General features: G+C 40.3%; 1 protein-coding gene across 1 annotated transcript in view; it reads right to left on the reverse strand.

The window, feature by feature from the left end:
* Positions 1-364: 364 nt before the first annotated feature.
* LOC142956652 (myosin IXb) overlaps positions 365-27,991 on the reverse strand; it is a 28,362-nt gene continuing 735 nt past the window's right edge. Inside the window, exons 2-40 of the mRNA XM_076098322.1 lie at positions 27,161-27,980; positions 21,138-21,232; positions 20,875-20,937; positions 20,683-20,782; positions 19,653-19,753; positions 18,096-18,219; positions 17,712-17,801; positions 17,440-17,556; positions 16,938-17,072; positions 16,350-16,471; positions 15,341-15,482; positions 14,835-15,024; positions 14,537-14,612; positions 13,898-13,990; positions 13,736-13,775; positions 13,151-13,273; positions 12,320-12,400; positions 12,102-12,212; positions 11,383-11,505; positions 10,825-10,974; positions 10,306-10,451; positions 9,480-9,803; positions 9,200-9,281; positions 7,712-7,818; positions 7,504-7,583; positions 6,930-7,114; positions 5,933-6,037; positions 5,610-5,783; positions 5,467-5,508; positions 5,260-5,371; positions 5,077-5,150; positions 4,795-4,987; positions 4,261-4,389; positions 3,618-3,723; positions 3,262-3,393; positions 2,817-2,940; positions 2,367-2,467; positions 2,144-2,268; positions 365-1,475 (exon numbers count right to left, since the gene is read on the reverse strand). Of these exons, the coding sequence (XP_075954437.1) occupies positions 1,207-1,475; positions 2,144-2,268; positions 2,367-2,467; positions 2,817-2,940; positions 3,262-3,393; positions 3,618-3,723; positions 4,261-4,389; positions 4,795-4,987; positions 5,077-5,150; positions 5,260-5,371; positions 5,467-5,508; positions 5,610-5,783; positions 5,933-6,037; positions 6,930-7,114; positions 7,504-7,583; positions 7,712-7,818; positions 9,200-9,281; positions 9,480-9,803; positions 10,306-10,451; positions 10,825-10,974; positions 11,383-11,505; positions 12,102-12,212; positions 12,320-12,400; positions 13,151-13,273; positions 13,736-13,775; positions 13,898-13,990; positions 14,537-14,612; positions 14,835-15,024; positions 15,341-15,482; positions 16,350-16,471; positions 16,938-17,072; positions 17,440-17,556; positions 17,712-17,801; positions 18,096-18,219; positions 19,653-19,753; positions 20,683-20,782; positions 20,875-20,937; positions 21,138-21,232; positions 27,161-27,922 (5,448 nt within the window). The 5' untranslated portion in view covers positions 27,923-27,980 and the 3' untranslated portion in view covers positions 365-1,206. The remainder of the gene's footprint in view (positions 1,476-2,143; positions 2,269-2,366; positions 2,468-2,816; positions 2,941-3,261; positions 3,394-3,617; positions 3,724-4,260; positions 4,390-4,794; positions 4,988-5,076; positions 5,151-5,259; positions 5,372-5,466; positions 5,509-5,609; positions 5,784-5,932; positions 6,038-6,929; positions 7,115-7,503; positions 7,584-7,711; positions 7,819-9,199; positions 9,282-9,479; positions 9,804-10,305; positions 10,452-10,824; positions 10,975-11,382; positions 11,506-12,101; positions 12,213-12,319; positions 12,401-13,150; positions 13,274-13,735; positions 13,776-13,897; positions 13,991-14,536; positions 14,613-14,834; positions 15,025-15,340; positions 15,483-16,349; positions 16,472-16,937; positions 17,073-17,439; positions 17,557-17,711; positions 17,802-18,095; positions 18,220-19,652; positions 19,754-20,682; positions 20,783-20,874; positions 20,938-21,137; positions 21,233-27,160; positions 27,981-27,991) is intronic.

Here is a 27,991-nt window from a genome sequence, read left to right on the forward strand (position 1 = left end):
TCCTGTAGTATTAGTATAATCCAGTAAAGTATAAATTTGTAGCAACAAATCATGGAACCCATTGCGTTCCCCCTCCCGTCTTTAATCAATAGCGTGGTCTTTCAATAAATACAATGGAGACAGGAAAAAGCGCCATAGGAATAATTCTAACATAGCATCTCGAAATATAAAATCTGGTCTTTAGTTTCTAACCGATACATTTCTGTTCAGACAACATTTCATGTTCTTTTTTATGTTGGGCAGTGCTTCATGTACAGCACTTTTTCTATACCTAATATTTGAACAGAATATGCAATATACTGTTAAGAGACTTGTCATTGTCAAAGCTGCAGTATTGGTTATAGACATCTGTAATACAGCATGAGACGTTTGAAAATGGTCAGTTTATTACACAAAAGTCAAACCCTGAGGATGTTCACCCCAATATGCATTATTCCGTGTAAAATGTACAGGCATGCATGTTTTAAAAAAAACCTACATGTACAGACAAAACATTTACTTTGTGAAACTGCACAGCCAAGAGAAGTTACAGAGGGAAGTATTTTCAGTCAGTCTAAAAGGTAGCAATATGCCCATTCCCCTTTCAGGTGTATTGAATCAGTGGTCAGTCACAGCAATACCACAGGAACATGACGAGCAGAAAAACATAAGAAGACATTTTTAGATGAACAACAATGCCCCGAAACGCAATGTCGCTCTGTATAATCAAGAAGCATTCCGATTCTCCTACCAAGCCTTTTTGGTACACTTACAACACATTTTTTTCCCCCACAAACACCATAAAAATCCCATTAATACCAGTGGTGGAGCTCAGAATAATGTACACTAGTAAAGGAGGGACTTGTATCCTTAGTTGCTCACCATGTTTTTCTCTATGGATGAAACACTGCTGGTCACACAGCTTCACATAAGTACCTACCTTTTATAAAATGTGAACTGTACATTTTTGAAATCCATTTTATATCACATACAGTGCATAGAAATATGAAGAGGCCGAGTAGTCCTTGCTATTGGTTCTTCTCCAGATCAGTTATAAAAACCCTGAAGGGACAGCCCGTACGATCTACCGTCGCAAAGCACTTTGTTTCCATAGCAGCATTGAAAAATGGAAAAAGTCTACAAAACAAAGTGCAGAGTTATTTTTTTGACATTCACAAATCTTTTAACACATACTTGGGAATATTCCAATTATTACAACTTGTGGTGTTATGTGCAGGTTAAATCTTCATCCTCATCGATGTAAGGGATGTCCAGGTCTTCAAATCTCCTATTGGACATTTTGTTGGTGATCTGGGGCTCGTCGTCGGGCAGGAAGCACATGGATTGGTTAACATCTGTCATTCGTCCTGGTGCGAACTCTCTCTGGGCATCATCTATCGGAGACATCAGACTTCTGACCCTCTGCGCCAGGTCAGCAGGTTTAGGTGGGCAGTCGGGTTTCTGGGTTTTCAATCGCATGGTCACCTTTCTTGGTCCTAGAAACATCAGATTGGCAAACATTTCTGGTATGAGCTTGTAACACACACACACACACACACACACACACACACACACACACACACACACACACACACACACACACACACACACACACACACACACACACACACACACACACACACACACACACACACACACACACACACACACACACACACACACACACACACACACACACACACACACACACACACACACACACACACACACACACACACACACACACACACACACACACACACACACGATATTGTAGTTTAATTTTGGAAACGATGAACAAAAGACTTGATTTCAATAGAATCAGTTATTCTACTGAGGGTGAACAGGCAGTATATGATTAAAGAGTATATGAAGTGTGCAGTGGTGTGATGTAAAGGCAGGTTTGACTGTTTTTTGTCCCGCCTTTGGCCATGTCCAGACTTTATCCCTGTGTAAAAAGAACACAGCCCTCTCATGAATTTGTATGAGGCTAGTCCAGCGACAAACAACAACAACGCAGGATCGTCCTGCAAAAAAGCTGCTGTTGTCTCAGTTCGGTGAAAAAAACGAGCTAATCACATCAACATTTTTGTTCTTCTTTTTTTCTAATGATCTGTCTCTTTAGATCCATAGGAAGGGGAAAATACCATACCTCCCTACTGACCTTCTGAGTCCAGGCTGCCCAGGATGTCCTCTTGACTGTCTGAGCTCATCGACGACGATGAGTCCAGGTTGTCATTGTCAGATTGGTCTTCGTCCAGGTCAGGTAACCTGCAGGCCAAGTCCACCCTGGAAATAACAAAACAAGATATTATTATTCAAACTCATGTCATTTATATGCATTACCCACCGGGCATTTAACTTCAATGAAAAGAATCTCAGCTCACTTTTCTTGCTTGATGGATTTGATCCTATCGATGAGGGTCCTCTCCATTTCGTCAGAATTTGTTTGGTCTGGAACATCGAGCTCTGAAGGCTTTTCAACAAGCTGCACAGAGATCACAGTGGTTGGAGTAGGTTTGGGTTTCAGCTGATAAATTAAGACACTGGCTTCAAATCAAATTCATTTTATTCCAAAAAAATGAGCTACTACTGTAATATACTCTTAAGAATGTAAAAGTGTATCCATCAAGTTATTTAGATGCAAAAAAGGTGTTTTTTCTTTGATTAAACATTATATGCATTAAATATTGGGTGACAGTGTGGCTAACTCTGTCTTATACTAGCCATCTCCCAGTTTTCCTCAGTATTATGCATCTTATTCCAGCCAGATTGCCGGATGTAAAAACTTAAATTGACCCAGGTGTTATTCTTTTGGTCTCGAAGTTTTCCCTCACCGTGTTTTGTCTCCTCAGTTTGAGCTGATTGACAGCCAGGGCCTCTGCGTGTTCCAGCTCCTGGATATTCTGCATCTTCTCATTGTAGCGTCTGAGCTGCTCAGAGATCAGTATGTCAACACACCTGCAGGCAACACGGTCGAAGATGAATACACCCCCATAAAAACAATGTCCATCTCTAGAAATACATACCGTGTATCCAACAAGAGCACGTACAGTATTTTGAAGCCAGGCGACCCCACCTAGACTGATCCCTACCGGTGACCTCTTTATATCTTTATGATCCATACACATTTTTGGATTGTATATACTGTATTTATATTTGTAGTTGCACCTTATTGTTATCTTAGACTTCTTATATTTGCACTCTTTCCACTTTGTATTGCAAAATTGCAAATAAATAAAATACAATGTCCTGAAGAGTGGAGTGTGCGGTATCACTCACATTGTAGTCTTGCCCACATCCTTCATACCCAGGAAGGGGTCATCCACATCAGGTGAACGCAGTACGCAGGGGGCAAACACGATAGCAAGAGAGCTTGGTGACATCTTATTGTGCTCTTCCTCCTTTGCAACCCTAAAAAAAAAAAAAAAAAAAGACACTCACATGAAGCTCTCAAAGGACTTTTATCTCACACAAGTCAACAACAGAATCAAATAATCACTGTGAGGAGTGGAGGATTCTTCGCATCACACATTTTAGAATATTGTGGAAATCTTTTTTTTTTTTGGCAACAGACAGGACGTAAGCATTACAGTTAATGAGTAGACGCAGAAGAAGGGAATAAGGGATCGTCCTACCTGACAAGGTGAAATATGAGTCGCTCCAACGTGTTGTAATTGGCAGGCGGGAGTTCATCAACCTTTTGGTATACAGCCCTTATCCTCTCAGCTTTCTCTGGCAGCTCTGGGGGCAAAAAAAAAAAAACATGGAGATCAACAGGGTTGTCTTTCAAACAAAGGATTTTGGCGTCTAATCGATTAGTTGATTTAATCGACAGATCTGTAGAACAAAGGTTCTCCACAAAGAATCACACAAAAGCAACACTATAAATTATAAAGTGCATATAAGTTTCTTTGAAATAAGTCATTCAGCATGAGAAAACATTTAAAAAATGACTAATTGCCTAAAGAAATCTTAGATGACTAAAACCAAAATAACAGATTAGTTGACTAATCGACTTAGAGGGAGCAGTCCTAGAGAACTTCAAAATCTGGTCAGAGTAAACATTCATATCAGGAATTTCTATCACTTATGACAAGTAGATCATAAATAAAGCTGAAAGGATTATTCTTATTCATTGATCGGCAACTATTTTAACAATTGATTCATCGTTTAAGTAATTTTCTAGCAAATAAGCCAAAAGAAATGACTAGTTGCAGCTTCTCCAATGTGGGGATTGGCTGTTTTTTTCAGTTTAACATACCATCAATATTTACTCACCCACGGCATGCAGGAAGTCGCTGTAGAGGGAGAAGGTCATGAGGGGGTCCGGCAGCTCTCTGAGCCAACGCTTAACCAGACCTGTGATGGTGTGGATGGAGTAGTTCTCTAAACAGGGCCCTTCAGGATCTAATGCCACAAAACAGAACACACAGATGAAACGCACCAAAAAACATACAATAATATTATTATGACTTTTCATTCCTCATAATCAGGGGTCAAAGGATGTGATTCAAAGTATTGCGTTTTGTAGTTCCTTAAAATTGTTTTAAAAACACAGCATACAAGGTATCATGAGTTCTGAAGTTATTATTTCCCTTAATTTCAACAACAAATAAGTAAACGTACACAATAACAGAGTGAAAGAATGTAGAGAGAATATGGGAAATCCTGTGGCTGTCCTTGCTGCACACCAGTCGTGTAATGTAATGTTGAACTCTAACATAAGCTGACTAATTTGAATAGATTTGTTGTGTTCCTAAAACAACATTTTGTGCATTACAAGTTGAGGCTGGTGTGCAGAGAATTACTTACCAGTCTGCAGAATCTGGTGGAGCTCCCTCGCTCGGCAGGTTGAGCCCGACTTGCGGTAAATACCCTCCGTGTAGAGGCCGTTCAGCTCCACGTGCATCAGCAACAACTCCACCACTTTGGGCACAGGGTTGGCTTTACTGGTGAGGACAGACACCTGCACCCCAAAGTGAAGGGAGCCTGGTACACTGTCATCCTATCACAAGAAAAGACAAGAGGAGGTTAAAATAAAGTTATTCTATCATAATATGGTATTTGTAGGAGTATTTAAAAATGTTAATCTACCCGTCTGGCACAGCGTGTCGAGCAATCTGTGATGATATTGGACAGGCATTTCTTGTGACATATTAACTTGCAAGCTTAAAATAAAAAAAGAGGGGGAAAACAAAAGAGTTAAATTTAATTGTGTCCCTCTTTTGAACATTAAAAAAAAACACATTTTGTGTTCATGCAGCTCTTTGAACTCACCACTGCACATGTAGGCTTTCTCCATTCCCCAGATGTAGGAGCCACACAAGTCACACGACTGCATGATGTTCACCTGGTATGTGCTGAACAGGTGATCCAGAGGACTATTAGGCTGTAGAGAGAGGATGTACAGACAATGCACTGGGATGATTTACATGGACGTGCAATGCAAAAACTTCACAATGCAGAGAATGATATTCAACGTACACATTTTTCCTTTTTCCTCCTCTTCGTCGTCGTCTTGGTGGCCTGAGAGAAGCCAGAAGTGAGATTTATGAACGAGTCAAGGGATAGTTTATACCCACCAAGTCGTTTAGAGACTGACGATTGACTGAAAATCTCCGATTTACCTTGGCTGGTTCAGACTCCAATCGTTTTCGCTCGCCCCTTATAAAGCCGTCCAGCACAGACTGAAACAAGTTGACCACCAACGAGACCTCCGTCTTCTTCTTCTTGGACCCTGCTAGTGTGTTCACTTTGTTGCGGTAGCCCTTCATCAGATCTTTGTAGCCAATTTGGGGCTTCTGTTGGTCGCAGAGTGTTCATGAAAAGTCAGTGACCACTTTCCACCATCTTAATTTGGCTCGTTTGTAAGACATTCAGTAGCAGAACAACAATAATGGACTTAATGGTTAAGACTTACAGATTGTACAGAGGAAGAAGCTGAACTGACCTTGACGGAGTACATGCCTTTGATGGTATCTCTGAACTGCATGGTGGCTGCGAGGAAGATGCTCTCTGTTGGTGACAGATCTTTTCTACTTCGCAGCTCATTCACCTGAGGACCAAGACGAGGAAAGTATGAACAGGTGGAACACAGGATTTTTCACATTTGCACAGAGGGGTATAGCATGCAACAAAGGACGGTTAAGTGGCCTGTGACTTAACCTTTCGGCTGCCGGGGTAACATTCTTTGGAGATTGGACAATAATAATGAAAAGAATTGTGTAACTCTTCCACTATGAAAATGAACACATGACATATATTTTATGTCTGTGTACATTGACCAGTAAATTGTGAATTCATACAATACATTATCAAAACTCTACACATAAAATCGAGCTAGTTTTTAATTTGACCTTTATTGAACCTTTACTTTTAGCAGGATAATCCCATCGAGATATATAATCTCTTTTCCAAGGGAGTCTTTCCTGAGAAGGCAGCAAATAAGTTTCACATAAAAACACAAATTACAGACTTAAAAACAAAACAACAAATTTTATTAGATTAATTTATGAATTAATTAATAAAGTTGTTCATTAACAGTTCAAATAGCCCTTAATCCTGTTTTTAAAATCTTGCATGCTTACAACATAATCTAGTTTAAAATGACTCTGTAGCACTTTTACCAAAGTTATTTCACAGTGTTCCCCCCCCCAGTTACACATTAATTTAATAATGCCACTTTTAACAACATTGTTGTTGTTGGTTATGTACACCATATCGCCCCTCAGCCACTCACACTGCCCCATCCATGAGAGCTGGATGTGTGTGCTAAATGTATGTTTATTCTGTGGATAGATAAAAAGTGTGAGATTCTGTAGCTGGGCGACAGTATATGACTGCACATCTACAGTAGAAACAAGCGAGAGCCATATGCGTGTCAAGATTTGAACGTGCTGAAAGTAAAACCCGAGTTAGCTGCTCTCCTCCTCCGGTGTAGATCTCACCTGATTGCCGAGGAATTCGTCCAGGTTTCGCAGCTCGTTGGGGTCGGTGATCTCGCGGTCCAGAGACGTGTTGCCCTGCAACGGCCGTGTGGCCCGGCTGATTCGAATGGTCGGGTTTCGGCTGACCCTCTCACTGTCCTGGTTTGACCTGTGGTAGGAATGTGGAGTGTAGCTGGCCAAGGTGACTGCAGTCAGACGAGGGAGATGTGGCATTATTAGTCTGACACGGCAATTAAACATTTTAACAAGAAATCTACTGGTGATGAACAGGATTGTTCTTCACGATGATCAGAAAATAACCTCCAGATGGCAGTAAAGATAAGTGTGTTAACCAGTGATGTATGATGGTAAACGGTGACCTCTACTCGCTAGATTCAGTAAACACCAACATCATAAGAAAAACTGCATACAATAAACTGTGATTGTTTCCTCTTTCCTTTTAGACCTTGTCCCACATACATTCACTACAGTGCTTTCAACTGTCCCTTTTGCGTTATATTTAAAAGTGTATGAGTATATTTTTAATACTCTGCATTGTACAACTAAATATATTAAGATTGCTGCTTTTGGTCACCTGTTGTATTTGATGGAGGGTAGTTGACCGGAGAATATTTAGGCGCCCGCTTTTTCAGGAATTTGCTGAGAAACCAAATCCTGTACAAAAGACAGTCTGTATCAACTCCATGCAGCAACATATCAACTACAGTAAGTATTGTTAAAACATGAAGCTTGGTCCTGAAAACATTGAACAATTTCCTTTGAACTGAGTGAGAGAGTTTTACCTCTCAGGAGTTGTGAGTTGCGATTGGTTAGATCCCTGTTGTCCCGAGTCCTCATTGATGCTTTTGGCTAGAAAACTGAACCTTGACCCATCAGTTTCTGCTGGTACCTGCAACAGTATCAAAACATGAACATGCTCTAAGCCATAATATATAACTTGCTAACCGAAAACTCGAAAGAACAAACTATCGTAAGAAAACCACCTTTCCCCACCATGCAGCGGCTGCACCACCACCAAACCACACCACATAAAACTGATGAATTATTAGCAACATAGCGGTAGTCCTTCACCATTTTTAACTCATGCAAAGCTGCACTGTCTCCTGCCACCAGCTGAACGTTGACCTTTTTGGATTTAATCTGTATGAGCAAAGTTAGTACATACGTATATCAATAACATTGTGTTAAAATGTTTGTTATTTACAGATTCAAGCGATTCTTAAATCTTCCCCCGTTTATAAATTATGTTCATTATTAAATGTGAGTTTTTGTGAGTAACAATATTCCAGTGATGTTTATTCAATGATTAGTTTGTTATCATGTCATGTACAGTAGATTAAAGTGTGTCCATGACAAAAGACTGAACAAAAATCAAATAGTGTCATATAATTGCCTAAATCAGATTCATTAATCATAATTCATTCGTCGTATGGTATTTTAGGTTTTTGTACTATAAACATGAACAGAAATTAAGCAACAAGCTAAAATAATTAAAGTTACAATCCCCGTCTTCATTTTAAAGTGACGAAGAAACAGTGACTGAAAAGCAATACACCATATTCTGTGGTAACTCTGAACTGTACCTGCTGACCTGAAGCTCATTTAAGAAAAACAAAGAGACAAACAATATCAGAAATGAGCTTTAGAAATGGGCTTTTAAGATTTCCTTTTTGTGTTTCGGAAACAAGAGCACTTTTTTTTTTTTTTTCTCCTTGGCTGCGGCACAGAAACGATAAGTGTCCCAGAGCAATGCAACCTTCAATCCGTTTGGGACATACACATGCAAGGCCTGCATGCAGAGGAGAGCCGTGGTCGGTCTAAATGTCCCTTCGGTCAGTACCTTGACCTGGGATTTGGAGGCCCGGAGATCCACGCTACTGGCCGCGCCCCTCAGGTTGGCTACATGGGGGCTGATGGGAGGCAGCGGAAAGCTCCAGTACTCGCTCTCCTTGGAGATCCCAAAGTTCAACAGACCGCTGCGGGCGTAGGCTAAGCGCCGCTTGCGTTTGGGATGCTTGCGGAAACGCACACTGACCTGATTGGGCCAGGAAACGTGATGAGGCACAGACTGGGAGCCCTTCTTTGATTCATGTGTAAGGAGCCTCCATTTGTGTAGTTGTCAGTTTACAGCACACATAACTACAGTTCTTTGAAATGCCAACATGTATTGTTGTACAGGACACTTGCAACTGTATGAGGAGCAAAACGTTAAATGGATTGCATGTTCTAGAGTTTTTAAAATGATGTAATACCATATTGACAAAGATTACCTCGTTGGTAGAGGGTGAGCTATCAGAGCCTGATGAGCTGATCGTTGATAGTTCATTAACAGACAAGGACTTCCCTTTGAGCCTGCGTTGCAGAAGGAAAGAAGAGCAGAGCTGTGGACTATTGTGGGACTCTGCAAGTATTAGTACCAGCATAAAGATAAAAATGATTGCCATGTAGACACAAAGGAAGTTTATGATTTATTAAAAGAGCTTGTTGGGGCCATATTAACAGATGTCCAACATTTGTGGAGAAAGATTTCTCTGACTTTAGGATGCTTACTGAAACTCTTTCCGAACGCCTTGTCGCCGCCGTAGTTCTGGACTTGATTCATCCGTCCGTTCGCCGTCGCTCTTTCTTCCCGTCCACCGCTCTGCCTTCTCCTTGAAGGCCCCACCATCTGTGTAGCGCTGTAGCAAGCTGCTTTTAGAGGGGCTGGTGCGGTCATCACTGCCAACTTTAGGTTCCAGTGGGAGGGAGAGGGGCCTGTTGAGAGGGGGAGGGGTTCCTCTGCCCTCTCGCTTCTCTCTGCTCCTGGACCTCTGCTGGGTCCTGTTGGGGCTGAGCTCCACTTTTTGCTGCCTCGTCAACTCCCTTTTTGTCAATCTGTTATGCAAGAACCACTAAATCAGACTGGCATCACAAAAACATATCCATTATACAAAGGCTTATGCTTTATTTTCGGTTTGGAATCAAATTCCACCTAAAATGCACATGCTGTACAGTAAACTGAACAGAACAGAAAATGCCAAAAATATTTGTTTATGCTTTTTAATATTTGACCACTACAGTAACAGTTTATTTACATTGCTTCTATGGCTTTATAAGAAAATAGTTTTTTCAAAGACAAGCGCACTATTTGATTTGGTTTTTAAACAAACATTTAGTAAAATTGTGATCATAGAGGCTCATTTCAGTCAGGGTTGGGTGGATGGCATGCAGCACATTATCCCAGTACACCCGTCATGTTATGTCAACAAAATGGACCCAATATTTACACTTTTCATTTTCACGTGTCTAATGAAAAGACAGGTCTTGGGGAACCTGCTAAAATACATGTGCTGGCTTCTTTTCTAAAATCATGCAGTTGTGTAGGTTTAGTACGTACCTGTCCCGTCCAGGCCGGGCCTTGGACATGTTCTTATCATCCTCCGTCTTATGTTGGTGATTTGACTTCTTGAGCGAACTCCTCCATGCTGTCTGGATCACCGTAGCAGCTCGGTTTTGGTTCTCGTAAAACCCACGCCAGTTTCTCTAAACAAAAAAAACCACCAGAAATCCTCTGTCAACTTTAATCTGTTGTACTTTAACTCGTTTGTGTGACTTTATTTTTCTTTTTTTGACAGGATCCCGAGTAGGAAAGACACAGGGATGTACAATATTATTTTTCTGTTTTAGTTTCTACTAGGCACTGTTGTATTACTTCTTATACACTTTATAACTTTACTTTTTAATCTTACGTTGTTGTAATTTACTTTTTCTATTTTACTATATTTACTGTTATTGCTATTTTGCACTGGTGTCAGTATTTGTTCTTAAACACTTAATACTCTATTGTTGTAAATAATAAAAAGATTTTCTTTTGTTGTATGCTCTTTTTTACAGTATTTTATACTATGAATGGTACCTGTATAATCATTGTGGCATCTCTTTTTTGCAGGAAGTGCATCCTTAACAGAATGGCACGGAACCAGCGCTGCATGATGATGATGTGACGCATCATTTCTTTGTTGTGAGTGTCTTGGAGCAGTTGCCGCTCCTTCTCCTTGAGAAACACCTGAGTAGATGAAAGAGAGGCACACAAATGATGAAACCACTGGGAACATTTATACTGTGTTATCTGTGGTACATTTTAATACATGCATTACTTACATTATGTGACTTTTATGTGTTTTTATGACTTTAAGTAAAGCATGAAATCTGCTATGTCTTTTTAGGAAGTGATTCATGACAATAATGAACTTTAAGAGACATTTTAATGTTCACAAAATTCCTGCTTGTCACGTCATTTGTTGGATGCGTTAAATTCAAAACATATCAACAGAAACATGGGTACATGCAGTACTCATGGGTGACCTAAGTATGAAGTAATTTCCCAGGCATGGCAACGTTTCATCCTCTGGCCATTGTGATACAGAGGACCATAAGTTCAGAATAAATGACTGACATGATCAAGAATATTTACCTTGGTTTTTCCTATTTGATAAGCGGTCTTATCCAGCTCCATCTTCTCAAGCAGTTCAGTTATGTGCTCTGGCGTCACAGTAGTTCCTTTTGGAAGCAACATTCTGAACTTCTCAAAAAATTCCTGTCATCAAAAGAAAATGGTTTCAGAAGTGCAAAGTGCTTTCTTCTCACTAGCCAGGTTTCCTTCTAAATGTGTCGCAAACTTGAATTGAATTTCGATAAAATCTGCAAAAGAACATGCGAATCAATGCTTGTTTTCATCCGCTAAAGTTATGCAATTATTAGGAGCTGGTTCACCCAGATGAGCAGTAGGTGGCACCAATTCTACAGTCGGAAAACCATTTTACCATTGCAGAAGAAGAGGGCGCAGCAAGATGATGTAATTAAAAGAGCACCAGTCGACCTCAAACGGTGAAAAACATTGCAGGAAACTTGATAGAAATATGACATTTCTGTTTGTTTTTAATGTAATAATGTGAAGAAGGTCACATCAGATCTGTGTGGAGCAACGAGGAGACTCCTTAATCTGCTGCTATCTTTCATCTCTTCAGCAGACCAGAAGCTTCAGTGGAAGTGGAAGTCTCATGCATCATGTACTTCATCATATATTTGCTAAATCTGTTTCCATTGCACTTTGTCGAATTTTGCTTTTAACGGTACACCAACTTTTTCACCTAAACCAAGCGTAAAAAAACATAATTCAGAAGGATTGCCCACCTCGAATGTGTATTTGGCACTGTAGCCGGACTTCTGGATGTGAACCATCTGCAGTATGCCCTGGTACTTGATTTGCCGAAGCACAAGTTCATCATCGAAGTGCAGCTCCTTCTGCAAAAGCAAAACATTTCCCCCAGTGATGACCTGTGTTATACGGTCCAACATGTAGGATTACATTAACAATGAGGATGATGGAACAGAATCACAGATGCCGTTACCTTTTCAGCGTTGGAGCGAACACAGAAAATAAAGAATGGCTCGGCTTTTTCAATTGCCTCCATCAGCTTTCCGAGTGAGGTCTGTGAGACACAGAAGTGCAGTGATCGATGGTTGATTGTTTTGTTATTATGATAGTATATTATCTTTTTCCTGAAATAAAAGAAACTGTTTCTCTGTACTCTTGTAGTACAGTACATGAGTCGGCCTCTGCTCAGTTAACTATGACAGAACACCTACACAGGCAGTTAACAATTAGAGACAAACATGCACTGAGTACATGCATTTTGTAACGTAGTTAACAAAAGCGTGGATACGGGAGACTATAGCTCAAGTATGGCTTCACTTGTTGTAAAATAACCCTCAATTTCTTAATCAAACAGGTCAAACTATTGGAGTCTGAAATCGACTTGGATTCTTAACAGGCAGTGAGTGTGAAGAGGAGGACAGGCTTCAAAAATCCAAAACAATCTCCCAATTAGTCACTGAGACCACATATTCTATTATAAATATCTAAAAAACAAAACACTTTAAAAGGTTTCATTCCAAAATGTTATACTCTTTATCACATATTGGAAAAAAAACCAGAAAGAATGCGCGGCCTGAAGTTCAGACAAAATGTCCGATGTACTGCAATGTAGAATAGTGCCTTACTTGTATCCTAGTAATACAATGATTAAAAGGAGTATCACCTTCAAACAATGAATCTCATTTCGAGACTTGAATCAAACTCTTCCCTACCACATACATGAATGTAACATGAAGTGATGATTAAAGTTGTCCTTTATGAAACAGAGCCATAATGGTCAGCAAAAGGTGCAGAGAGAACAAACCTGAAACTGAGTGCCAACTGTCGGGGGCATTGTCCTCCGATGAGGGTGGAAGATGAATTTGCTGGTTCGGTCGTCTGCGGCGAGACCAACAATATGTCTGAGGGACTGCAAATCCACGAGGTTCTGTTTGAAGAAACAGAATAAAGTCGGTAAGCTTTCTGACTCCCGCAACAAAAGGACTTTGGACGGACACATGGATGAAAGGATGAGCTGAAGAATGAACAAACTCATTTTCACTTTTTAAGATGGACAAACATCAGTGTAAGGAGTGCTGGTTTTGAAATTATGTAAAAAGCTGTGAGCTTCACCAACACTGCACCCGTTTGTAGCAGCAATCTCCTCTCTCTCTCTGGTAATCCACATTACCACTGTCACTGTTGTCGTCTGTGTATTAGCAAATAACCTTCTGGCAAAATGAATCTTCAGACTCCGTTTTAAAAGTTTACTCAACCAGATTCATTCTGTGCTCAATGCTATGAAGTAATCAGTAGCCTTACTAAAGGAGCATGTCAACATCTTTGCTACTAAATAACCAAACATCGTATTAACTCTAATGTGGCTCCTACACCACCATTAGCAGTTTACCTTTGGAATGAGCTGCTTTTGTCGACTGCCTCGATTGTTCCTGCAGAAAAGACAGAAAAGATGAAGCATTTCCATTCAACATGCAGCTCTGGAAATAAACAACAAAAAAAGCTAACACATCAAAACCAGTGTGTTTAAACTAAAGCCATGAGGCCCACTTACTTTCTCTTTTCATAATTGACAAAGATGTCTTCAAATGCATCAAGAGGATGTTCATCAGAGCGATCAAAGGAGAAATCCAGAGTCAGGCTGTTGCTGTAAATGTCAGGAAGGTACTTTTATTATTTATTATTTATTTTAAGGTGTATTTTTTTCTTTTGACAAGCATACAGTAACAGCTGATCATTAATGTTAAGGCACATGCATTGTTTGTTCTGGGTCACTATTTTGTCTTTGAAAAAGAGTGTGACGGTTGTTTTGTGAGAATACATTTTCTTGTGATCTTGTGTTTATGTAATATGGTCTAAGGCTTCTCTTTCATAAGAGATCTCAATGAGATATCCTTAATAAATAAAGCTTAACTAACTAATTATCTAAGAATAAATAAATGAGTAAATGAATGAATGAATGAAAAAGTAATTAATATAGTATTTGTGCCTGTGTTTGGGATGTAATCTGGATGGTTGATCGCTACAGTTGTTAATCAATTGTTAATTCTCTAAAACAGAAAATGCCTGCCTGATTTAAAACCCATTGTCAGTTTGAATACATTGGGTTGTATCATAATGAAAAGGAAGTTGGAACAGAGACGTGTCAGTGGCAGTAGAATCCACTATAACCGCATTAGTGTAGTACATTTACCTGGACAGTCTCTCCAAAGCACTTCTGCTCTTTTTGATCTCTTTGAGGGTTTTGCGAGAGCCTCGTCGAGCAGATACTGTGGCGACAAAACAACAAATCAGTTGTATGTAATGAAACATTTCTCTAAAGAATAAGAACATGTTGACGAGATGGAAGCTGACTGAGTCGTTCAGAAAACGTCAGTTAAACAAACATGTCATTCCGGCAAAGATGCATCTGACATTTGTTTTTTTTTTAAACAAGGTGAATTATTTCAGCTGCTGAAAATGCGGCTCGATTAGCAACTAAAGCTACTTACGTGATTCTGCCCGCTGGCGTCCCAGTTTCTTGAATACTGCGAGGATGTGGATGGTGGCTCGGAGGACTCCCCATCTGAACAGAGCTTCTGGACTGGATGCAACCAACTGATGAACAAACGCCCGCTCGCTGCTCCGTAGAAGTGATATGACTTCAGGACGCATGTGCTCCGTGTTTTTCTGCCGGAAATCCTTTCGAACAAAAAGAATCACCATTAACATGCTGTATTCCTTGTTTTCTTGTTGCAGTTGCACAAGGGAGCCCCACATGCATTACTTGTATTCACAACCTTCAACTTCACAGTGCAACAACAGTCTTCTTGGGGGGAGGGCGCAGCATTAATCATTCACTTAGTTCAAAGATTTTCCAGGTTTTTCTCACGGTGGCTTATCTAACAAGGCTACTGCAGACCCATCGCTGTGCTACAGTGTACTTTTGTTGAATTTCAAATGTGTATTATTTACTTTGTAGAATAAAGATGTTTGCAGTGTGGGAAATATACCCCACCTTGATGTGATATTTAATCCTTCCAGCAAAGTGTCGAATGACAAAAGTAGGCTCTCCATGTGAGGACGGAACAAGTAATGGGTTGTCCCTATGTTGCTGCTTCAACTTATCCAACAGGGTTTCATCTGTGGCCTGAGGGACGCTGAAGATACACAGAGAGAAAGACAGAATATCAGTATCAGTTTCCTAAAAAACAATGTATCGACCCATACAAAGGAATCCTCAGTTATAACCCACTAGAAGTGTGTGGCGGTGTCTGTATCTGCAGAGACCAGGCCTTCTGCCTGTATTTTCTTATTTTGTGTTGTTCGGGGCGTTTCTGGGCGCCAACCTCTATAAAAAAAACATAGCGACCAGGTGCCAGATCGTAAGCACGCATTCCAAGAGGAATCTACGAAAATAGCGGACACAGCTCGGACAAAACGTTAACATAGCAAGCGAAAAGCCAAGCGGACAAAGCTCTTTCTAAAACGGGACTCAATCAACAGTTGACTTTCACCATACGAATACATATGCATAACATACGGTATGTGGTAAAGAATATCAACAGCAACATCAACTGATCGACTAGAAAGGTAGAAAAACACTTGCTGAGATGATGATTTCACTGAATTTTTACTGAAAAAACTATACAATACAAAAATAATATTTATTTTTTAGAGTTTTTTCTAATATCAATTTACAATGAACATGCATGCAGTTTTGCTTCCTTAAGGCATGTTGACATCCATGTAACATGACTTTGATATCCTTTCATTTTGACCCGACGAAGATCCAAGCAGGATCAAACATGTATTTTAATTTCTTTGACCCATATGATATTAATATGATATTACCATCATTTAATTTAATTTCATGTTTATTTGGTAAGGACAAATACATATACATAGAGAATTGCAGAACAAGTGTCCAATGCAGTGCATCACAGCCTTTTTAGCTACTGCTAATTTCCCATCATATGTTGAGTGTGAGAAATCACAGCGGGGGGGAATGTTACATGTTCACCTACTTGCTCTCCATATCCAGCAGGTCAAAGAGTCCAGTTGACTCCTTGCTGATCAGCTGAATGCAGCTGCTGTTGTCAGTGTAGTCGATGTTTTGCCAGGTGATGCCCTCTGACACATAATCTTCCTGTAATATATTGAAATTTCAACAAATATGTAAATCGGTTACTCGGGGGGTAAATGTAAATGTAAATTAATGTGTCTCTGTGGCACTGACGAAGAGATGTATTCGTAACAGCCAAACAGTGAATACAGTGCCTGCAAGCTTCAAGACTACTTAATGCCAACTGGATTCAAAAATAATAAACAAAAAATGGAAAGCACCAAGAAACACTTAAAGGACTGCTTTATGGAGTTAAAACACTGCAGTAAATCTGTCTGTAAGACAATGCAAGTCCTGAATTTTGATAACATATTTTCAGATATTTAAAGATTTTTGCAGGCACAGTGGTAACTCACTGCACAGGCTACAAAGGCAATTAGACATTTAATAAAAAGTGCCGGCCATGCAGAAACCAAATACAGAATGAATACTAACCACCCCTGAATGTCACGAAAGATTCAAATGAAGAAAAAAAAAAAAAAACACTGACTTGCTCGAGCTTGAAGACGTGCTGGTTGATGTAATACTGCAGTTTCTCATTAGAGTAGTTGATGCACAGCTGCTCAAAGCTGTTTGTCTGGAGGTTCTCGAATCCAAACATATCCAGGACGCCGATGGACAAACACTAAAAACACAACAGAAAACAGCACAATTCATAACCAACATACAAAACAGCAGCACACTGGAACCTTGATCATAATATTCAATAGCTACATTAAGTGACCTATGTTCTTATGCATGTTTGTATTTCTGATATGAAACGCAACTTTGACTTCAGATACACGAGAGCACAGACATCATATAATTCCCTTTTCAGCATTGCATTTGATGATACTTTGTTATATTTGAATATGATTTAAAAATGTTCCAGTTGGCAAATTAACTTTAAAGTCAAAATCATGCAGATTGAAAGTATTTTTTTCCCTCTCCAATTTGACTAAACATGTAGGCCTCATGCAGCCAATGCTGCAGTTTATGCCTGTGAGACTTACGGTGACCGACTCCTTCATGTCTCGTCTGTTGAACATTGCGTGGTTGATGTGAAGGATGATCCAGTCAAACAGAGCACTGTATAAAGACTTGGCCATGGAGTCCCGCACTGTGGAGGCCTAAACGCACAGAAACGTCACACAAAGCTAATTACAACTCAAACTCAAGTGAAATAAAAAGCTTTTGCAGACCTCAACTCATATTAAACATATTCATATCATATGTAATAATTAAACATGAAGGGGCAGCTCTAATACTACATTTCACTATATACCTCTTGTAGTGTGTACTGCGATACTACGGTGGCGTTGGCGGTCACTACTCTCCTCTTGGTCAAAGTCTTGACCAGTTGCTCCTTTTTCACCTAGAAAAACAGTTATACAGAGAGTTTCACAACACTGTCACACATTATTTATCCCACACAAAAGCCCTCGTAGTGACTCAAACACAACGGGTTGAAACATGTTTGTTCTTAAACAACAACAGAGAGCTATTTTAGGTGTAGTGATGACGCAGTTCATTTCCAAGAGTTACTGTGATTTCATCCCAAGTACAGGCTTTTTATTGAACACTAGAAATCAAATGGAGACTGTAGATGATAACTCCAGATGATAATTTAGCAATTAGCATAATCAATTGTTTCACTTCGGGAACGTACTTTGAGCAGGTTAGACAGTGTGGACAAAACTTCAGCAGGTCCAACATCCAGGTCTTCAGTGGCCTCCGACTGTGTGTACGTCACATTGCCCAGGTGCAGGATGGCAGAGAGGATGGAAAATATTCTGCACAGTAGAAGTAGACACACACACAGACAGATGGCTTATTTCTGGCTGAAAAGCATATACATCATTTTGACTAGCTGTGTATTTTCAGTTGCATACTTTATATTCCATGAAAGGTTTTAGTCTCAATATCCACAACAAATCTGACTGACTTGTTTCATATTCGGTATGTCTCTAATAACCCAAAGGCCGGTGTGCATGTGTAGCTAACAGCTGAACATTGCTATGTTGATGTTAACATATCAGTGTTGCCTTCTGAGCTCGTCTAGTACTGTAGAGGATAATAGTAGTTGATAGGCGATGACGGGTGACGCCATGAAGTTACACCATTGGCCCTTGTTCTTTCAAAATGAATGGGCTCGACAGCGATGACATCTTTGCTTCTGCGATCAATCACGTGATCAACTTTCTCAATACATACGAGGTTGTTGCGCAACATGTTTGTTACTACCGCCACCTGAAAACCTGTGTCACTGTTTTTTTCTGTATAAATGTATATTTTCCTGTATATATACACATTATGTTTCAAACGTGGTGTTTCAATCCTATAGGGTGTCGACACAGTTTGATGAATATGTTATGAGAGTAACTGTAGCGAGTGTGTGGTCGAGGAGGAGAGCGAGATTGACATTGGATGCGCTCAGAGAGCAGACAGGTGTTGACAATCGGGTGCAGAGAAGAAATGACCAGTAAAGTTGTCAGGCGGTAGTAAATGTACAGTGCAGGTTTCCGCTTGTTCATGAATAAATGCTGCAGCTCACCTAGGTGAGAATCAACAAAACAAGGTCCAACTGTGCATTGCTCTGTAGATTTATTCATTGAAGCCGTCACTGTCTCTTCAGTGTGGTTATTCACCAGGACGACCAACCTGAGCAGATTACAAACTATGCTGCTCACACTTTAATGTGTGCGAGGTGTCCCGAGGCCGTCAGGCGCTTGACGACACGCTTACCGCATTTTTCCCCTGCTTGACTTGACAAGCCGTGACCTGTTACAGACACCAGTGTAGAAATGAGGAACTCTTCCGACAGTGTTCAGTTAAAGAACAAATGACTTTGCCTACCTACAATATCTTTCGATTGTAACAGCTAACTGTGAGCTGTGTGTAAGCGTTGTAAACACCGTCTGACTGAGATTGATGTCGGGCTGTGTACAGCAAATATTTGCTGTAAATCCTAGCTTTTTTCTTCCTCCAAGTGAGCGGGCTGAATAATGATAATATACATTTCTGGTCTTCTGGCATGTGCTGTTGTGTTATGTCGAACAGAAAAATAACCTAATTATTATTTACAAACAAAGTGTTTTGTGGGCACATTTTACACTGGACAATTAACTTTTAACTTGTCCTAAAAGGTCAGTAAAGCTACACTGGTCACTTTGACTCCGGCCTTCAGCTTTGCTGTTGTGTTGTTCATTATCAAAATCATACATACTGTTTCTTGGTGGAGGCCAGGAAGCCAACCATCTCCATAGCTTGATGGAGCCTCTTGTACTCATGCCCAAGTTTCTCCTCGTCATCTAAAGGGAGGACTTCCTGCAGAACAATCAGAAGGGATACGAAGAGAAAGAGGTGCTTAATATTATAAAGCACAGCCACAGAGGTGTATGAATGGAAACAGAGAACACCGGCAATCTAAAAGGTCCACACATGTAGAAACCAGACGAAGGAATTGTCTCTTTTCTTGTTGTTGTTTTAATCCAAAATGATCGACTCCCTCACTTTTACTAATTCATTGATTTCTTGTTAATATTTGAGGTTTAATCTGATTCTCTATAATGTACTTTGGTCAACATGTGTTATTTGTAAGTGCTCTCTATAAATAGATTGACTTGGCTATACAAGATTTTACAGGTAAATTCAGTGAGTGACAGTAAACTATGCTGCACCTGACTGAGCTAAAAGGCTGTTATATTAGATTATATCATGCATTATATTATAATTTATATCCTAATGTTTGACCAAAGCTATAACAAAAGACGTACAGAAGCTATTTATAAGAATTAGTTGAGACTGCAGCTGGCACGCCATAAATCATTAACTCAAAACACAAAACATAAAAAAGGGAGAATATGGGAAATTGCTGGTGGTTAGTCCATGTTCAAAGATTACTTGAAAGCAGACAGAAACAAAGCTTTTCAGTTGGTGTCAGTGTGTCTTTTAGTCCACACCAGGGTTCAATTAAATAACAACATTTTTAAAACACAAATAAAAAGGACTAAATAGGCAACAGTATCATTATGTGAACATGGCCTGAAATTCTCAATATAATAAAATGATTTTGAGGGAAAGCAGCTTAGTGAAGCCTAGTTTAACTGCAGTTTAACAGTTTTATGTGAGCGAGAAGTTTCTAGATGTTGTGGGTCTGTCTCTATAAAACATCTACCTTTGGTTTCCCCCGTTTGATAATATAAAGCTGGTCCTCCCCCGTCTCTGCTGTTGTAAAGTGTGTGGATCAAAGGTACCTGCTTGAGGTAGAGATAATCTTGCGGCTTCAACAGATGGAACTCCTTTTTCTCGTCTTTGGATGCGCCCACCAGCAGATAGTAAAACACGTGGTAGCTCCTGCGGGTCAGAGGTCACAGAGCACCATTATACACAATCAGGGCTCACGTAAGTTTCATTTCAACTCTGTTTTCTGAGTGTCTTTAATATACCTCTCCCCTTGATCTCTGGACACCAGGCGGAACTTATCCAGTAGGTACTTCTTAATAACTGCCCTGCAAGAGACACACAAGAAGAGAATGTCAACAAAACCTATGACGCTTTGGTGCGGTTGCCAACATTGTACAATTATGACACAAGGAAAACGAACTGTTAAACTAAACAAATATATCAACCAAGATAAAGTAAACTCTGCTTGAAGATTTACTAAATAAGTAGCGAAGGTTGGTGAGAAACATAAAACATGAAGCCTTACCCTCTGATGACACCGCTCTCCAGATAGTTGAGCTGGATGAACTTCCCAAAGCGACTGGAGTTGTTATTCTCTGCCGTTTTAGCGTTGCCAAAGGCCTGTTTAAAACATAGCGAACATAAGTTTTCACTGAAATAAACAGACAAATGTGTAGGCGTGTTTCTCACAGACACTGGCACCCACAAGTAAACACTGCAAATGTTTACAGCACAGAGCAGCGATCCAATAAATAACTTTGGTTTTTGGATGGCAGGGGACTGTTTCTGTTGGCAACATTATGAAACATTGAAGATCAAGTTGGTCCAACTCTGAACTTGGGCTTTTCATTATCACTTAAACTGCTGATTATTTTCTCGGTTAATTGATTCATTTTTAGTCTAACATTTTTGGGTAAAGTATCAAAAACTTCCCAGAGCCCAAGGTGACGTCTTCAAATTGCTCAGTTTGTCCAAAAAAGATTGACTGATTGATTATCCCACTATTTGTTGCAGCTTTGCTCTGAACAAATTAAGTGAAAGCAAAGCCGCTCTCATGCGCGTCGTCTGCAACAACGTCTGAGAAAGAATCAGCATTCAGACAAATTAGACATCAATTGAAAACAGAGTTAGTAGGCATCATCTCACTGATACAGAGGCCCTAAGAGGCATGTGAGGAAATATAAATCTGGTGATCCATTTTCTAAGTCTGATCTAAATTGTTTTCTGTGCCAGGATCATTTCGTTTTTTGTTGTCTTCCAGGTGAGTTTTAATTCCTCCATGCATTCTAAACACAAGGTACATATGTTGTATGTTAACAAGTTATACAAATTAAAACTCACCTGAAAGAAAACACGAATGCTTTTAGTCATATTTAGTAGATTTGCACTGAAGCTTCTTGTGGCCGAAAGTAGTATTACAGCAACAAACAATTGTGGCAAAACGTTTTTTTTTTTTTTCTCTACACAAAACTTTTCTTACAGATGAAAACTATTAATGAACTTAGGTGAAAAAAGGTTTGATATGTATGATAATATGAAGCAGTACTTAAAGAAAACTGCTATTGTTTCACCAATGTTATGAATGGTAAAACACTAAATCTGGTGAGAAGGAACTACTGATTGGTCAACTACCACAAAATTGACAGCGATCCTAACAATTGATGAATTTATCAATTCAAAGTTATTTGTAATAAACGGCCAACATTAGTTGATTTTTAAGTCATTAAATTAAATAACTTTATTTTTTAACAACGTAAGTAATTTAAAAACACTTTGGGATCTGAAAAACTGGATGAGAATTTGCCATCATCTTCTAACCTAAACAAGTAATCAAAAAACAAACTGCTATGATAGTCAACGATGAAGATTGTTCATTAGCCGCATCCCAAGAGGAAACTTTATGATTGACGTCACAGTTACATGTTTTGTTATTCTGTGTGACTGGAGACGGTATCCAAGGTTCACTATCAACAGCTAAACAGACTCCACCTACGCAGAGTCCCCACTGACTGACGCATACAGGATTATGAGTGCTAATGGGCTGCAGCTGACTCTGGATCAGCTTTTACTTCCCAAGTTTGAACCATTTCCCAAAGGAGAATAAAAATCCAAACTGAGCCCATGTCTGACGTACTGTTCTCCCTCATTCCAGATGGAGATATGCTGATGGTCGAGTCTTAACAGGCAATGCTTGCACAAAGAGCGAGCCAGACCTGCAGAATGTACTGAATCCACGCTGGCAGGTAAACCTTTGAATTACTGGAATGTTCCTTCCCTGTGCACCTCTGTAAATACAGAGCATGGTTTTCATTGTCAACCAGATCAATCTAACATATATGAAGACGTTGAAGAACAGCACGTGGTGAGAAGACGGTGTGTGGAGGAGGGAGAGAAACAGATGTTTGCCACGTCGTAGTTTGAGGTATAGATCCTCTGAAGGACACTATCATAGAGACGGCCAGGTTGAAATCACTCCTCCAAAAACTAATGATGCATTCAGGTAGAGCTGGTTTGTTTGTCAAGTAACACAAATTCCAGGCTTATCATCAGGAATTTGGCCTCGAAAAACTGGTGGGAAAGGTGGGAAATACCAGTGGAAAACTGGGACAGGTTCGATGACGCCTGATTTGACCGAATGAGCTGTGACATTTCACTTCGAAAGATGATGGACACGGGGAATACTGTTTATTTAGAAAATGGACAAACTGATTTAATCGAACAATCTCTGCATCCAGCTTCTCAAATGTCAGGATTTGCTGCTTTTCTATCGTGGGCGATATGGAGAAAATCAAGTGCCATATTAGAATAGACAAAATCTAAGATATCTAGTCTCGTATCACGGTATTGATATAATATCTATGTATTGCTCAGCCCCAGTTTACAGCATTATAGATTAAATGTCTTTGGATTTTGGGCTGTCTGACGGAATCAAGCAGTTTGAAAATGCCACTCCCAAATGTCTTTGTAATTGAGGTTGACATTTTTTACTATATTCTGGCATTAACCAAACAAATAATCTATAGATTCATTGATATTCAAAATAACTGTTCGATTCAGCCCTAATCAATCGAATTCTAATGCTGTCTACAAAGTATATTAGGCTGCTAAAAAGGAAAAAAACTATGACAATGGAGTGTTAAAGGCCTCAAGGGTTCAAAAAAAGCAACTAGAAGACGGTCTGAAAAAAATTAATTAGTTTTTTCTAGCACAAATGTTTTTTTGTCTGCTTGCTTTTTGTCTTGCAACCCCTTGAATGGGTCACAATCCCCCGGTTGGGAACGACTGGTCAATGACCACCTAGTGATGATGTGAGATTTCACATCTGACTTTGTGAGTTGCAGATCTACCCCACCTGAACATTGTATTAAACAACTGATGCTAAATGAATTGCGGGATACTGAATGATGAAAATGATATACATCAGTTGTGTCTTAAAATTCAGACAAAAGAGAACATTGGGATAAAAAATGGTTTCGACCAGATTACACCTTGAAAACGTAGACCTCAGAGAATCCGAGATCCCTCAATCAAAACACAGCTGAACAAAAGGGGGAAGAAAGGGGGAAGAAAGAGCGGAGCGAGAGCGAGAGAGACTTCATGGCCTAGGTTTGCCCACAGACCTGGCTGAGCCTGTTCTGACACGTTCCTGCTTCTCTGCTCTCTCAGGTGATCCCTCAAAGACAACGCCCTGCAAACTCCCCCTCTGGAGCATGGCTACCGACTGCACATTTTTTCCCATATTTGAATACAACTGTGATAGGCTGCAGTGTCACAATCGTGTGCAGTTTCCGCAACATTCCGATGTCAAGTGAGATAACATTGAATTCAATGATAGAAGGAAAGAAAAATAAGTCACGGTTTTGTAATTCCAGGTAAAAAGGAAGAAGTATGTTAGGGTGTGACTTGTGCATATAAAGGAAATTCAAAGACGGCAGAGGGTGTTTTGCAAAGCAGCCAAACTACAGGACCATATAGAAAAACAACAGATTAACACACAACTTGATCCTCATTACGACAGTAGGCAGCTTGCCAATAGGTCTGGCTTGGCCTACATTGATATCCAGTTTGGGTGTAAACACTTGTGCATGTTCTCCTCTGGTTTAACCTAAGGCTAACTGTTGTGCAATGACATCTCTATTTTCCCTAAGTTTGTTCCTTATTGACCCCGTAAAAAATATATAAAAAAATCACAACAGAACAACGAGCCACTTTCTCTCCTCCAGCTAAATCTCTGCCTCTTTGAACGCCTTTCAGGAGAAGAGCTTAAAAGAACACACTGCCAAGAAGTTAACAGGAAAAATACTTCAGCTGTTGCTTAAGAAACACGTTGGACTCGTTCAGAGAGAGAATCCATATTTAGTCAATCTCTAATGATAAGCTGACCCCATGAGGGGTGTGTGTGTGTTGGGGTGTGTGTGTGTGATCAGTAACAAAGCGGGCCAGGATCCTTGGTGAAAAAGGTTAGTCACTCTATTGATGGATGGATAAACTATGTGCACGTTCACACTCATTGGTAGCTGGAACACATTTAACTGGTGCAAAGTGAAGAGACACAAGCAGCACTTTCGAAAGCAGCATGAAATAAAACAATTTGTTTTGTATCATAAATGAGCGGAAACCAACTAATGCATTGGCTCCCACTTGGCGATGTGTTCTCAGTTCTCAAAAAGTTCAGTAAAGTTGGTTTTCTTGTCAGTCATCATTTAAACACATTGTGCAATTCAATAAACTGAACTGAAACAGAAAGCACACGTCACGGGGAAATGTGTCGCCCTGTTACTCATTGACAGATAGTTACTGGAACACATGTGGCTGCCAACAAAGAAACCTTTTAACCTAAATGAGTGAGACTGAAGTTTTTGGGTTTTTTTAAAAGTCTGAATTCCTAGTTTTGCTCTTTGGTGCATTTTTTATTTGAACTAAATCCAAATGTGAGAGGAATGTCACGATACAAACTATGCAAACACTGACATTTAAAATATACCGTATTACTGATCATCAAAATTCAGCATGAACTATACAGATGTTCTGTATTACTATTCAAACTGGTAAATGTTTGTGGCCCTGATGAATTTGAAATACCAGAGTTCTTCCTAATCATAGATCAGACAGCCTCTTTGTGGTTATTGTTGATCACAACAATTCACTCTTTTTCATTGCAGGAAGTGAATAACATGTGGTGCTGATGTTACATATTTCTCCTATGAGGGAGGTGGTTTCCTTATGTCACAGGTCTAAAGAGAAGGATATGAATAAAGAGTGGGTTATTTGTAAGAAAGTAGTTTCAGTTAGCTGAACTCTGACCAACAAAACAAGAAAGAAAAACACATCCACATTAATCTGGTGAGCAGCAAAACCATATCCGCAGGATTCTATGAAGTCAGAGTGGCAGAGTCTTGTGAATCAACGACCGATTTCGTCAACTGATAACATTTGGGGTTTCATGAACCACTTGTGCATGCAAGTTAGTTACTGGGGTGGTAAAAGACTTGGGGGGCGAGGTTACACTGGAAATGCCTCAAATGATGTCAATATAAAAAGGACCAGACCAATAAGCTCACAGGTGCTCAAAAAGCATACGTTTTTGATTAATACGTTGGTTTGTTTTTTATTCATTGTTTAGTAGTCTATGTCATAAAATTGTGAAAAATGCCCATAAAATAGCCCATAGTGGTGTCTCTAAATTGCCTGTTTCGTCCAACCAGCAGTGATAAAAGAAATACAGATACTCTATTTGCATTAATGTTAAAGGGACAGTTCACCCCAAAATCAAAGATACATATTCTTTATTTTACCTGTTGTGCTATTTATCAATCTAAATTGTTTTGCTGCGAGTGGCCTGGTCTCAATCCGCAGCGCCCACGGGACCATACTAAGAGGCAGCACGGAGTCGTGTCATTAAAGCACCACAATATCTCTGTCTCTCACTCTTACACACACATTTTTTTTTTAACAAAATGTGTCATAATGAGTCCTCAAGTGCTGTTTTTACTCCTCGTGTGGACGGCGTACACTCGCCTCTTTCTGTGCTCAGCATCTCCTCTCATCATCCCTCTGTGTGTGTGTGTGTGGGAGTGCAGACATACCTGAAATTCACGTTTGCGGGCCCTCTCCCCCCTAAACGGTGGCATTTTGAGGCTGCCGTCTCCAGCCGTTAAGCCTCTTGTAAGGCTGTGTAAGTTCTCTAGAAACTCACATTAAAACTGTCTATGTTGACAAATAGCACTACAGGTAAGATTGTCTTGATTTGGGGCTGAACTGTCCCTTTAAGAAGTCAATCCTAACAGTTGAGAATCTGGAACCAGAAAATATTTGTCAGTTTTTGCTTAACGAATGACCCGATTAATAATGTTATATTAATTAATATTCATTTTGATTGACTGATTGCCTGGCCCTTGGCCTTTTGAAGGATATTTGTTATCTGATACAGATAATGAGACAAAAGTGACTCTCATCTTCATACCTCTACAAAGTTAACAATGTGGACTGCTGCAACAGACGGGGGGGTGTTAGTTGTTTTTCCAGGCGATTCACATCACTGTGACCTACCTCTAGCACCGGGCTGGCCCCGAGGATGGTCCGTTCAATTCCGCTGGAGTACGTCTTCTGGCTGAGGGCCGTCAGGCAGTGGATGAGATAACTGCTGCTCTCAGTCTTCCCTGAGCAGCTCTCACCAGACAACACAATGCACTGGTTGACCTGCCGATTCAGCATTGCCTGGAAGGCCACGTCTGCTATGGCAAATATATGAGGGCTGAGTTTGCCCAGTGGCTGGTTGTCGTACATCTTGACATACTTGGGATTGTAGTAAAGAGGAAGGAACTTATTGGGATTGATGGCGATGAGGATGTTGCTGGCGTAGGTGTAGATTTTGAGCTTGCAGAAGCGCTGGCGTAAAGCCTCCAGAATACTCTCCTCAGTCACAGTTTGTAGGTTACAGAGGTCCGCATACTCCTCACCACTGTTTTCTACTTGGTTGCCTCCATTGTTGGCTTGCTGGTCCTGCAGGATGAAGTAGTACCCATGGCTCTGAGGGTGCCACCTCTGTGCCCCTCCCGGCCACAGCAGAACTCTCTCCAAAGGGCGGTCCCCAGCCTCCAGCAGCCTCTCCTCTCTCCCATGTCTCCTGACCTCCAGCAGGCTGTACGTTCGGCTGGCATCCAGGCCCAGAGTGACCACGGCATTGCGGATGACCGTCCGTACCGTGTCCGCAGCGCTGACCTGCAGGGGACAGTAGGTGGCTGTGTCCTGGGAAAGCCTGGGGTAGATCTGCACGACACGGGCCTCTCTATCATGTTCTGTAGTGCTCATCCTGATATGCAGACAGGCGTCAGCATAACTCACTGGCCGTACTCTCTGCCAGCATCCACTGTGGAAACA

The sequence above is a fragment of the Anarhichas minor genome, unplaced genomic scaffold, assembly GCF_050575085.1.
Source record: "Anarhichas minor isolate MPS153535 unplaced genomic scaffold, ASM5057508v1 ptg000024l, whole genome shotgun sequence".
NCBI lineage: Eukaryota > Metazoa > Chordata > Actinopteri > Perciformes > Anarhichadidae > Anarhichas > Anarhichas minor.